Source organism: Sus scrofa, chromosome 6 (genome assembly GCF_054392235.1).
Source record: "Sus scrofa isolate SSC_HxYL_T2T_F1_AM1 chromosome 6, Sscrofa_HxYL_maternal_Yorkshire_Landrace_v2.0, whole genome shotgun sequence".
Taxonomy (NCBI): Eukaryota; Metazoa; Chordata; class Mammalia; order Artiodactyla; family Suidae; genus Sus; species Sus scrofa.
Window position 1 is genome coordinate 96,570,681 of NC_139388.1, and position 12,890 is coordinate 96,583,570.

Here is a 12,890-nt window from a genome sequence, read left to right on the forward strand (position 1 = left end):
TTTAATAGATTATATTCCATATAAAGTTATTATAAAATATTGGCGATACTCCCTTTGCTGCCTTTTCACTTTCTGGATAGTATCCTTTGAAGCACAAACATTTTTAATTTTGATGAAGTGCAGTTATTTTTTTCTTTTTCAGCTGCTTTTTCTTTTTGGTGTCTTATCGGTAGAGGGGCAAACTTCTGATTAAAATGATTTAGAGAACGTACCCCCAAAAACACTGCCAGTGAAAATCAAATGGTACACTTTTGAGTGTTTCAGCTGTCTTGGGGAAACTATAACATACTAAATTTGTCAGTTAAAAAAAAGCAAGTTTTATTTTTTTTTAAGTTGTTAATCACTTAGTAAGAAAGCTAATAGATGGTAATTTTTTCAAATCTCATAATTCTTTTAAAGTAGCATCTCAGTAAATTACTCAGTAGATATTAACATTTTGACTAATATTCCTACAATATATTTGAAATTCAAAGATACTTTTCAGGAGTTCTCATGGTGGCTCAGCTGTAATGAACCCAACTAGTATCCATGGGATGTGGATTTGATCCCTGGCCCTGTTCAGTGGGTTGAGGATCCAGTGTCGCCATGAGATGTGGCTTGGATCTGGTGTTGCTGTGGCTTGGCGTAGGCTGGCAGCTGCAGCTCCAATTCCACCCCTAGCCTGGAACTTCCATATGCTGAGGGTGTGGCCCTAAAAAGAAAAAAAAATTAAAACAGTATTTTGCAGATACTCTTATAAATAAAAGGGTGTATAAACATCATTAACTAGTAGGTAGGATTTACTCTTAACATCTATCCATTTATGTAGATTTAAATAATAAGAACAGCTGTATAATATTCCATTGTAGGATGTACTTTTACTTTTACTTTTTTTTTTTTTTTTTGGTCTTTTTGCCATTTTCTTGGGCTACTCCCGTGGCATATGGAGGTTCCCAGGCTAGGGGTCAAATCAGAGCTGTAGCTGCCGGCCTACACCACAGCCACAACAACGTGGGATCCGAGCCATGTCTGCGACCTACACCACAGCTCACGGCAATGCCGGATCCTTAACCCACTGAGCAAGGCCAAGGATCGAACCCACAACCTCATTGTTCCTAGTCGGATTCGTTAGCCACTGAGCCATGACGGGAACTCCAGGATGTGCCTTTACTTTTTTACTTGTAGTTTGCTCCATTTTTTCCCTTAAACTGAGTTAAATTAATTGAAAGCAGTTACCTGAATTTACCATGTTATAGTACCACGATAATATGCTTGCTATCAGTACTAGATTTAAAGATATATGGATTCTGACTGGAACTACAATTCTAAGTCCTACAGTAACTTTTAAGACTTAAAGATCATTTTTTTAAATCTTCCGTATATTTTCATTAATTTATTGTGCCCCTGTTTTGTGTCAGGCACTATGCTAAGTTCTTTAGATAATAAGATGATTAAGATAATGATGCCGGCTAAGGATTTCATAGTCTGCATAGAGTGACAGGTTCTCTGAGATGTATATGTTCTGTGATGACAGAGTAATGATTCCTGCTTTTGGTTAGGGAGGAAGATGGGGTACATGACATGGTACCTGAACTGAATAGTTGCCCTGTGGACCAGAGGAAAGAATAATCCATATAGAGAGAACATGAGCAAAGGTAGGCGTGTTTATGTAACAGAAATGGGCCTGTATAAATAGAGTAGCTAGAGTCTGAAAAGTTGGCCAAGGGGTAGGTTATGAAGGATATTAAATACATGTTAAGGCTTGTGAATTCAGAAACAGTCAAGAGTAATTGGAGTCTTTTGAGCAAATGAGGAATATCTATATTTAAAGGCATTTCTAATGACAATGTAGAGAACAAATTAGAGAAGAGAAAGCCCAGAGTCCTGGAGAATGTCTGGAAGGCTATTGTAGTAGTCTTTTGACTTTTTTGATCATGCATCCCTATTAGATAAAATATATTTGCCTGTTCATTAAGTAATAAATAGATAAATATAAATGCACATACATTTCTTAAATTTATGGACACATACTACTACTCTAACATATTGCATAACTATAGAAAAATTAAAGGTGGGAAACCTTCGAAATAAACAGTTAAAGAATACACATAGTAATTTGAAATGTTCTGATTAATGTACCAAGAACCTGATTGAATATGTGCCATACACTTGAACTGAAGTAAGTTTCAGTATCCTGAAAATGAATGAATAAGTGAGAGTTCCACCATTAATTCTTACATGTTTTAGAACTCCTGTTATTCTCTTAGGATTCCTGGTGTACCTACGTGTTACACCTGGCCATCTGATGTGAATAAGTGAGGGTACCAGTGTCAGTCCCTATTCTTGAATATTAGTATTTCTTAATTTGTGATTGCTGGATGAAAATTAAATGGATATTTCTAACCTTATTCTCATACTCTCGCATACCACCTAGCACCTCAGATACCTGTTTTCTTTAATTGGCAGTATAGTTGATTTATAGTATTATATTAGTTTCAGGTGTATAGTATTGTGATTCAGTATTTTTGCAGATTATAATCCATTATGAGTTATTATAAAATAATGGCTATAATTCCCTAAACTATGTACTATATCCTTATTGCTTATCTGTTAATCCCATAGCCCTACTCTATCCCACCCTCCCTTCTCCGTCCCCTTTGGTAACCCAAATTTGTTTTCTCTCTCTGCCAGTCTGTTTCTATTTTGCATATGCATTCATTTGAATTATTTTTAAGATTCCACATATAAATGATATCATACAGTATTTGATTTATTTCACAAAGCATAGCATTCTCTAGATCCCTCCATGTTGTTGCAAATGGCAGAATTTCATTCTTTTTAATGGCTGAATAATATTCATGTGTATGTGTGTGTATACATACACACACTACATTTTTATCTCTTCATCTGTTGATGTGCACTTGGGTTGCTTTTGTATCTTGGCTATTGTAAATAATGTTGCTGTGAATATTGGGGTGTGTTACCTTTTCAAATTAGTGTCTGTTACTTTTTTTAGATTAGATGTAGTGTGTTCTAAGACTTAACTAACAGCTGTGGCAGTGGCAGTGGCAATGGAGGCGGGGCATTTAGATAAAAGATTTAGTGGAAGGGAGTTCCCGTTGTAGCACAGCGGAAACAAATCTGACTAGGAACCATGAGGTTGCGGGTTCGATCCCTGGCCTTGCTCAGTGGGTTAAGGATCCAGCTTTGCTGTGAGCTGTGGTATAGGTCACAGACGGGGCTCGGATCTCGCATTGCTGTGGCTCTGGTGTAGGCTGGCAGCTATACTCCAATTAGACCCCTAGCCTGGGAACGTCCATATGCTGTGGGTGTGGCCCTAAAAAAGATTAGTGGAAGAATGAACAATTCTTTCCACAAATGAACACACTTGTAGGGAAGGGAAGAGATAAGAATGGCTTCATAGTCCCTTGCTTGTGCAATGTTGTTGGCTTTAACAGAGATACAGATGGTGAACCAAGTGTTTTTTTTTTTTTTTTTTTTTTTTCTTTTTAGGGCCGCACCCACAGCATATGGAATTTCCCAGGCTAGGGGTTGAATCAGATTTACAGCTTCCAGCCTACGCCACAAGCCATAGCAACTGGGGATCTGAGCCGCATCTGCGACCTACACCACAGCTCATGGCAACACCAGATCTCCGACCCACTGAGGAAAGCCAGGGCTTGAACCCACATCCTCATGGATACTAGTTGGATTCGTTTCTGCTGTGCCACAATGGGGACTCCCCAAGTTTTTTAATTTTAATTTTTTTTGGCCATATGGAGGTTGAATTATGTAAGAAACATCAAAATGGAGAAATTCAAGAGATTTTTGGAAATATGTGCCTAGAGCTCAGGAAATAAGATAGAGATTGAGATTTGAGATATGTCAGTATGTAGGTTATAGTTAAAACCTCAGGAGAGTGTGTAAGTCAAGATGAAAAAACTGAGAGTAGATCTCTGGGGATGCTGTTATTTCAGGTTTGCCAGTAAAGACACCTAGAGATGCAAAGGTAGGAGAACCAGGACAAAGTATAAGCTGTTTCAGAAAAAGTAAGGCAAGGATTGTAGTTTTCAAGGATTGATCACAGTGGCAAATGCTAAAAGAAGCCAGGCGTGCAGAGACTGAAAAGAAATCATGCCTATTTAAGAAGTCAGTGGTGGCCTGGGGAGAAGTGTCCTAGAGGGAAATTGTTAGCATAAGCCACATTGAGTTAAAAATCTCTCTCTCAGAGTTCCCTGGTGGCTCATTGGATTAAGGATCAGTGTTGTCACTACTGTGGCCTGGATTCAGTCCCTGGTCCTGGAACTTCTATATGCTGTGAGTGCAGCCAGGGGGGAAAAAGCCAACTTTTTCTCAATCTAAAGTAACCTATCAATTTTTGTACATACTAGAAATATTTACTCTAGGAGTTCCCATTGTGGCTCAGCAGTAAGAAACCCCAGTAGTATCCATGAGGATGGGTTTGATTCCTGGCTTCACTTAGTGGGTTAAGCATCCAGCATTGCCATGAGCTGTGATGTAGGTTGCATACTTGGCTTGAATCTTGCATTGCTGTGTCTGTGGTGTAGGTTGGCAGCTGCAGCTCTCATTTGACCCCTGGCCTGGGAAGTTCCATATGCCACACATGTGTACCTAAAAAGGCAAAAGAAAAGAAATATTTACTCTAGTAGATTAGCTGGTATGGCTATATAAGGTTACGAAAGAATTCACACCCATGTGAATTGGCAGTGAAGGTAGTTTATAGGATAATGCTCTGGTGTACTGCAAATTTTATAAAGTATTAAAAATTTGATCTAAAGTATAACTCCTTTCTTCTCTACTCTGCATCTTTTTTTTTTTTCTACTCTGCTGTCTTTAAACTTTATTTTGATACAAAAGTATTCAATGGTTACCTTCTATGCTACTTAGTAGAGTTATGAAGATAAATTAGAGATTGGAAGGATACTAGAAGAGGCTGTGAGCTGTTTTAGTTATGCTTTATAAACCTCTGGGTGATTTTGGTATCTTGTTACACATTAGCAGTCTCCCTTTGTTCTGTCTGTACTATACTGAAAGATTAATTTGTTGTAGCTGGGAATACTAAACTAAGGTATATAGTTACTTTTAAGGGAAAGTATTATTTCATGCTTTCTTTTAAAGACTTAAGGTAGTATTACCCATATTACCCTTTAAGAGCAGAGAATTAAGAGGTACCTAAAAATGAGATGAAGATGGGTCTCTATGAGTTTATAGTAATAATTAAGAGGAAAATAATTTCTTCTCCTTTTTACATTAGAGTTTCCCTCTCTTACCATTTTTCTGCTGTTTGAGTCAGGTGGTATAGTAGAACTTACTGAAACCAATATTAAATTTTACTTTACAGTCTGTGCACCAGAGCATGATGGAGTCAAAAGACTTGGTACCAGAATGTAGGAATGGTGGTTGAGGTAAGAGTGGGAAGGTAGGCTGTAGCTCTTTGTAAGACCTAATGTACTCAGGTAGGTTCCATTTTTGTAGCGATCACCAGATATTCCTCAGGATTTTTTCATTCTATCCTGAGGTTCTACAAAAATGCATCATTTTATCCTCTGCAGGAATTCTCTCCTCAGACTAAGGTTATTAGTAAAGGAAGCCACTAAAGATTGGTTAGAAGTTCTTATCCCCAGTTATTCAGATTTTCTTTCCCAAATTTCTTTCCTAAGTACTGCTTTAGAGGTTAAAATAGTTTATGTATTTTGGTTATTGTAGCTTTACTTTTTATTGTAAGCTAAGAAGCTAACTTAACAATATATACTTAAAATATTGTACTGAAATTTGTACATTTGAACAGAAGACCCTGCCCCCATTGTTATAATAAAAGACTAGTGTTTCACAACTACAATATGGAGAAAACTTAGTACACAGTTTCTGTTAATCACCAGAATTCATTCTTTGTATTAATTTATAATATTTGATGCTAATGCATTATAGTATTTCTGTTTGTTGTTTGGAAGACTTCAGTACTTCAGTCTAATTCATGAAGTACATTTTTGACATAATTATGCTTAAATCTTCACATAAAACTAGTATGCATACTTATTTTTTCCCCCGAGGTACTTTCACTGTTTATCCCACATGGTTCCTTGTAATAGCCCTGAGACTATTATCTCATTTTTATTGATAAAGAAACTAAGTTCAGAGAGGCCAAGTAAATTTCCTAACATTTTAGTTGCCAAGTGGGACTGAAAACTCAAATCTACTTATTTCTTTCTCTAGTATATATGTTACCACATATTTTAAAGATTTCTCAAGTTGGCAGTTTTCTTTCTTTCTTTTTAGGGCCAAACCCATGGCATATGGAAGTTCCCAGGCTAGGGGTCAAATCGGAGCTGTAGCCGCCAGCCTGTGCCACAGCCACAGCAATGCTGGATCCGAGCCACATCTGCAGCCTACACCACAGCTCATGGCAATGCCAGGTCCTTAACCCACTGAACGAGGCCAGGGATTAAACCTATGTCCTTATGGATACTAGTCAGATTCATTTCCGCTGAAGCCGTGATGGGAGCTCCCAAATTGGCCGTTTCTCAGGTCATACTTTCTTCATAATACAGTGAGTGCCTTTGCTGCTATAGCTGACTAGATGACTAGATAAATTACTGTTTTATAAAGTTTTTCCTCTAGTTTCACATACTTGCCTGATGAACATTCTAATAAACTACTCTTTGCTACAGTATGTTTTGAGATAAAAAATGAAAAGTTATCATACCTGGACTTGTCTTTTTTTTTTTTTTTTTTTTTTTTTTTTTTTTTGTCTTTTTAGCTATTTCTTGGAGGTTCCCAGGCTAAGGGTCGAATCGGAGCTGCAGCCACCAGCCTACGCCAGAGCCACAGCAACGCGGAATCCGAGCCGCGTCTGCAACCTACACCACAGCTCCCGGCAACGCTGGATCACACTGGATCGTTAACCCACTGAGCAAGGGCAGGGACCGAACCCGCAACCTCATGGTTCCTAGTCGGATTCGTTAACCACTGTGCCACGACGGGAACTCCTGGACTTGTTATTTTGTTAACTTGCATATTAAAGTTCCATTAAAAGTCCAAATATATTAACTAATTATATCCATCAGTGAGACGCTAAAGTGAAGAGACATGATAATAAATGGTGGTCCTCATAAAGGCTGATTCTGTTTAAAGCATAGTTTTTAGCAGTTATGAACTTAAAAGTAGTTTAATGTTAAAATTGCCCAATGTATATAGAATTCTAATATCATTTTGTTAAGGGTCTAAAAGAACTTTAAGTTCAAATCAAGGTTTAGTGTAATTATTTATAAAGGATTTCTATATCTGATTCCATGATAAAACCTACAATATCCTTATTTGATATTCTCATAATTAAATTCTACTATTAGAGGTGATTGTAAACATTATTTGTTTCAGTCTTCTAGTTGATATCTTTCTTGACATAACTGGTCTTTGAACAGTTCTAGAAAGGATGAACTCAGATACCCTATGAGATAATGTAATCCACTTGTGAATAATTTTGGTGGTTAGAGAATGTTGGAAATTTTGTTCCAAAATCTAGCTCCTTGGAGTTCCTGCTATGGCGCAATGGGGTCAGTGGGTTGTCTGCAGCGCCAGGTGCAAGTTCAGTCCCCAAACAATGCAGGTGCAGTGGGTTAAAAGGATCCAGCATTGCTGTAGGCTCGGATCTGAACCCTGGCCCAGGAACTCCATATGTGCTGCAGGGCAGCCAAAAAAGGAAAAAGAAAAAAAATCCAGCTCCTTGTATTTTTCCAACTATTTGTGTTGATCAGTACTCCCATACAAGGTAGATTCTTTACTCAGTTTTTCACAAGACAGTCTATCACAATAGCTGAAGACTTTCATAATTTCCTTTGACTTTTGTAACTTATGTTGAGTCTTTCCTATTCCAGACTAAAAGTCCTTAATTTGATTTATTTTTGCTCATATTATGTGAGTTTCTATCAGGATTACCTTCTTCAGGTTATGTTTCATTTTTTAGGGACTTAAGTTTTTTCAGAGTTAAGCAGAATACTCCAGTATTTGAAGTGACCTATGTAGTATATGATGGAATGATTACCTGTTAAATATATGCAACCTGAGTTTTTTTAATTTTGAGGAAGCTGTGTCACACTGTTAGTTCATTCTGGATTTATAATCACCTATTACCGCTTTCCACAAGAGCAGTGGGTAAGTTCAGATCCTCTAATTTGGTCTTATTGCAGTTTCCAAACATAAGTGTTTAGACTTCATAGTTACCTGTATTATGGTTCATCGTCATTTAGTTTATTATTGTAGTTTGTCAGTAGCTTTTAAAACACTAATTTGTATTTAGCATACTAACCATGTCTCTCAAGCATGTATCATTTGAGGTTTTCTTAACCAACAGATTTTTTAAATTATTATTTACTCTATGTAGGGCACTGGATATGTTTCTTTTGTTTATTTTATTGATAGTTTTGTTGGGGGAGAGGGAGGAGGACTTTAAAAGTTTATTCTGAATAAACGTTTTCATGAATATCCATGTTAACTTAGAAAAGGAACTTGCCCTACCCTGTATTATAGCATAATAAAACATTATAGTAATTATGGAAATATATGATACTGGTCTAAGAACAGACAAATAGACCACTGGGACAACAGACAGAGCTCATATAAGAACTTTTAATAAGATAAAACCAGCATTATAAATTGATCAATTAAATATAGACTGTTGAGTAGACATTGTGGAAAAACTGTCTAATTATGTGGAAAAAAATAAAATTGAGTTCTGACATAATACTCTTTATCAAGAAGAAACTCAGATGGATTAATGACCAACATAGTATAGGTAAAATTATAAAGTCAATAAAAAAATACATCTTTGAACAGAAGAAAGGGTGGGGGAAAAATGTAATTGTAATGTATACATGTAAGGATAACCTGACCCCCTTGCTGTACAGTGGGGAAAAAAAATTATAAAAAAAATACATCTTTGTAACTTAATGTTAGGAAGGTATTTCTTAAAATTTCACAAGCATGAAACCATTAGATGGAAAAATTAATTTGATGGTACAGCATTAAGGATTTTAGTTCAGTGAGTACATGGACAGTGTTTACACGCAGATAACAGTTGGGGGAAGATATGTACAATAACTAAACCTTTAATGAATTAATTTTAGACTATCAAAGAAATTCCTTCAATTCAACAAGCCTGGGACTCCAGTAGATAAATGAGCAAAGGAAACAGAATTTACAAAAGAAGAAACACAGATACATGAAGAATACTCAAGTTCATTAGTAGTAAGATAAATCTAAATAAAACAAGTTTTTAATTTTACCTACTAGGCTAGCAAAAAAACTAGAAAGCAAAGCTGGATAATGCCAAATCTTGTCTGGGATGTAGGGAAATAGGAACCTCTAGGAGCATAGTTTAGTGCAGCCATTCTGGAGAGCAGCTTGGCAGTTCTTCATCATTTAGTTGATAAAATTCACTTGGACCTAACAGTACTGTTCCTGGGTATACATGGCCAGAGATTAATTCTCACACAAGTTCATAAGGGATCATAGAAAGAGATATTGCATTGCAGTTATTTTGGTGACTGACAGAGATACTTTGAGTATGTATTGTTGAGAGAGTAAATGGACAATATGTGTCCCACAGCAACACGAGTCAGTTTAAAAAACCTAGTGCAGAGAGTAAAGTTAGGAATACCTATGAACAGGAGGATGTTCACTAAATGCATTAGGAAAAAAATATAACTTACTGGGAAGGAGAATGGGAATAGGAAACATATGGAAGAATAGAAATTAGTTAGAAGCAGGGTCTTATTTATATAGATGAATAATGATAATGTGGCATGAACTGAGGGCATGATTAACTTAACCTTGTGTACCTGGAGAATAAAAGTGGAGTTTGGAGACTTGCTTGGCAGTGGGATATAAGTTGGGCCAGAGAAGAAAAAATTAAAGGCATAAACAATGAAAAACTTAAAATAGTCCAAATACCAGGACATGGCATTTTGATTTAGAATGATGGTAATTAGGAATGGTAAGCAAAAGACTAGTGCAAGAAATACTGCAGAGAGGTAGAGTCAACACCTGTATGGCGAGTTCCCCTTGTTGCTCAGTGGAAACAACCTGACTAGTATCCATGAGGATGCGGGTTTGATCCCTGGCCTCCATCAGTGGGTTAAGGATCTGGTATTGCCATGAGCTGTGGTATAGGTCACAGACACGGCTTGGATCCTGCATTGCTGTAGCTGTGACTGTGGCTGGCAGCTGCAGCTCTGATTCAACCCCTAGCTTGGGAACTTCCATATGTTGCAAGTGTGGCCCTAAAATGCAAGCAAAAAAAAAATAAAAAATAAAAAAAGAATATACTGTGTTAGGTATCAAAGCAAAACATTTTTTGTTCTTAAGATGTTTCGAAATGGCCTACCATTTTAATCTCCTCCACCATTTTATCCTTAGAGTGTTTTGATTGGGTTGCTAGGATTTGCTAAGCTTAAAATTATACACACCAATTTACTCTTGAGAAAAATGTGAAAAAACAGTTGAAACATCCTGACAAATTAGGTCTGTAACATTTCACCTGAGAAACTGGAATTGATGATAATGACTACAAAAGAAAACTTCAAATGTCAGAAAAATCTTTGAAATATGTTTTGTACCCCAAAACAGATCAGTGAATCAAATCCTCATTATAAAATTTATACTGGAAAAGATTTTGTTTTAAACAAGTTTCAGCAAAATAAAACTGAAAGCAGGGGAAATAGAAATTTGAGCACTTGGAAAATTTTTCTGGGTATCAGACCAGCTTAATTATTTTGTTGCATAAAGTACTTTTTCTCTCCTTTCCCTTTGACTTGACTTGGCTAAAACTGAATTTTTCCCCTATTTTTTAAAATGTTTTATAAATTATACCAGTACTATGTAAGTATACTGTCATTGTGATATATTTAGATCTAGATTGTATAAACAAAATTTAAAAATCATTCTTCCCTTCACTTCTTTCTCCAGAAGTAACCAAACACTGTTATCTCTTTGGTATATATCTTTCTAGATATGTTTGCACTGCTTTACAAGTTATGTGTATACAAAAATAATTTTTTTTAAAAATTTTAATGGCCGCACCCATGGCATATGGAAGTTCCCAGGCTAGAGCAAAAATAAATATTGATCTGTGGGTATTTGATATTATTCTCTCTGTAGTTTATTTATTTAAAAATGTCTAAGTCTTTAATATCTTTCCATGTAAGTATATAGGATAAAAATATTTGCTGGGTAAAAACAGAGGTTTCTAAATATACTTACTGGCTATATACCATTGGAATAATGGAGGATAGAAGGATGGGAAATATAAGGTACAGGTGTGTTTATTCTCAAAAATCTCATGGTCTAGTAGAAATGAAGCATATACTAATTATAATACAGTGAAGTAAGTGTTCTAATAGATATAGGTACCAGGTGCTGTTTGAGCACAAAGGAAAGGGCATTATACTATTTGATAAAAAGAGGTGAATGTATCAGGGAGTGCTTAGAGATCGTGAAAGGGATTTTGGATCAGTTTCTAAGGATAATATTTTTCAAGTCAACTGTGTCCAGAATGATTAAGTAATTCACTGGATTCATTCTTCTCTGTCTTTTGTGAAGTTCATATCATCCCTTGCTGGAAATCAATCTTTCTGGCTGATCGAATAATAAAGCAAAATCTTTATCATGTATGATTATCTTTAAGAATTTTGACAGCTTTAAATAGTGTATAAAATTAGTTAAAATTTTTGTTATTTTATCATGCAGAGAATTATGTGAATGCATTTTTTTCCCCTTTTTAGGGAGGTGGTTGACTCAATGGTTCAGCATTTTAAAGTAACTATATTTGGGGACCGTAGACCAGTTTATGATGGAAAAAGAAGCCTTTACACAGCCAATCCACTTCCTGTGGCAACTACTGGGGTAAGATGCATTCCTTTATCAGAAAGCCATGCTTTTGAATGTCTTTTAAATGCATTTATTACCATTTTATCATAGTCTGTATCATTTATTTGTTTTAACTTTTTTTGAAATAATTTCAAACTTAAAAGTTGGAAGAATCATGCAGTGAATTATATACACCCAGATTCACCAGTTTTCTTAAAGTTTGCCACATTCGTTTATCATTTTCTTCCTTTTCTCTTTTGCTCTCTATCTATAGAGACAGCTATATAGAGAGAAACACATACATGCTTATTTTTTCCTGAATCATTCAAGAGCAGGTTGCCTATATTATGCTCTTTAATGTGTGTTTCCTAAGAACAGAATAAAAACCATAGAGTTATCAACTTCCCTTTTTTGTCTAATCTGGAGATCCCGTCGTGGCTCAGTGGTTGACGAATCCAACTAGGAACCATGGGTTGCTGGTTTGATCCCTGGCCTTGATCAGTGGGTTAAGGATCCTGAGTTGCTGTGGCCGTGGCGTAGGCTGGCAGCTATAGCTCCGATTAGATCCCTAGCCTAGGAACCTCCATATGCCGTGGGTGTGGCCCTAGAAAACACAAAATATATATGTATTTTTGTCTAATCTGTCCCTATTCATTTTGTCATTTGTTCCAATGATGTCCTTTAGCATTTTTTCCCTTTTAGTACAGAATCCAATCCAGGTTCCTGAATGTCTTTAGATATCATGTCTTCTTAGTCTTTATTCTGGAATAATTCCTCAGCCTTTTTTTTTTAAATATGGTTAACACGGTTGAAGGTTATAGGCAAATTATTTTGTAGGATGTCCCTCTGGGTTTTTCTGGCACTTCATCTTACTAGGTTCTGTTTAAGCATTTTTGGCAGAAATACTACACAAGGGTTCTTTCTTTTTTTGCAGCATGTGGAAGTTCCCAGCCTAGGGGTTGAATCAGAGCTGCAGCTGCCAGTATATGCCCCAGCCACAGCAACGTGGGATCTGAGCCACATCTGCAACC

The 12,890-nt window shown here is 36.3% G+C and overlaps 1 protein-coding gene across 1 annotated transcript in view; it reads left to right on the forward strand.

Annotated features, from left to right (window-relative positions):
* Positions 1-12,890, forward strand: part of AGO3 (argonaute RISC catalytic component 3) — a gene marked incomplete at its 5' end in the record, with an annotated part of 109,430 nt that overhangs the window by 7,805 nt on the left and 88,735 nt on the right. Inside the window, 1 exon segment of the mRNA NM_001194974.1 lies at positions 11,775-11,895. Within this exon segment, the coding sequence (NP_001181903.1) occupies positions 11,775-11,895 (121 nt within the window).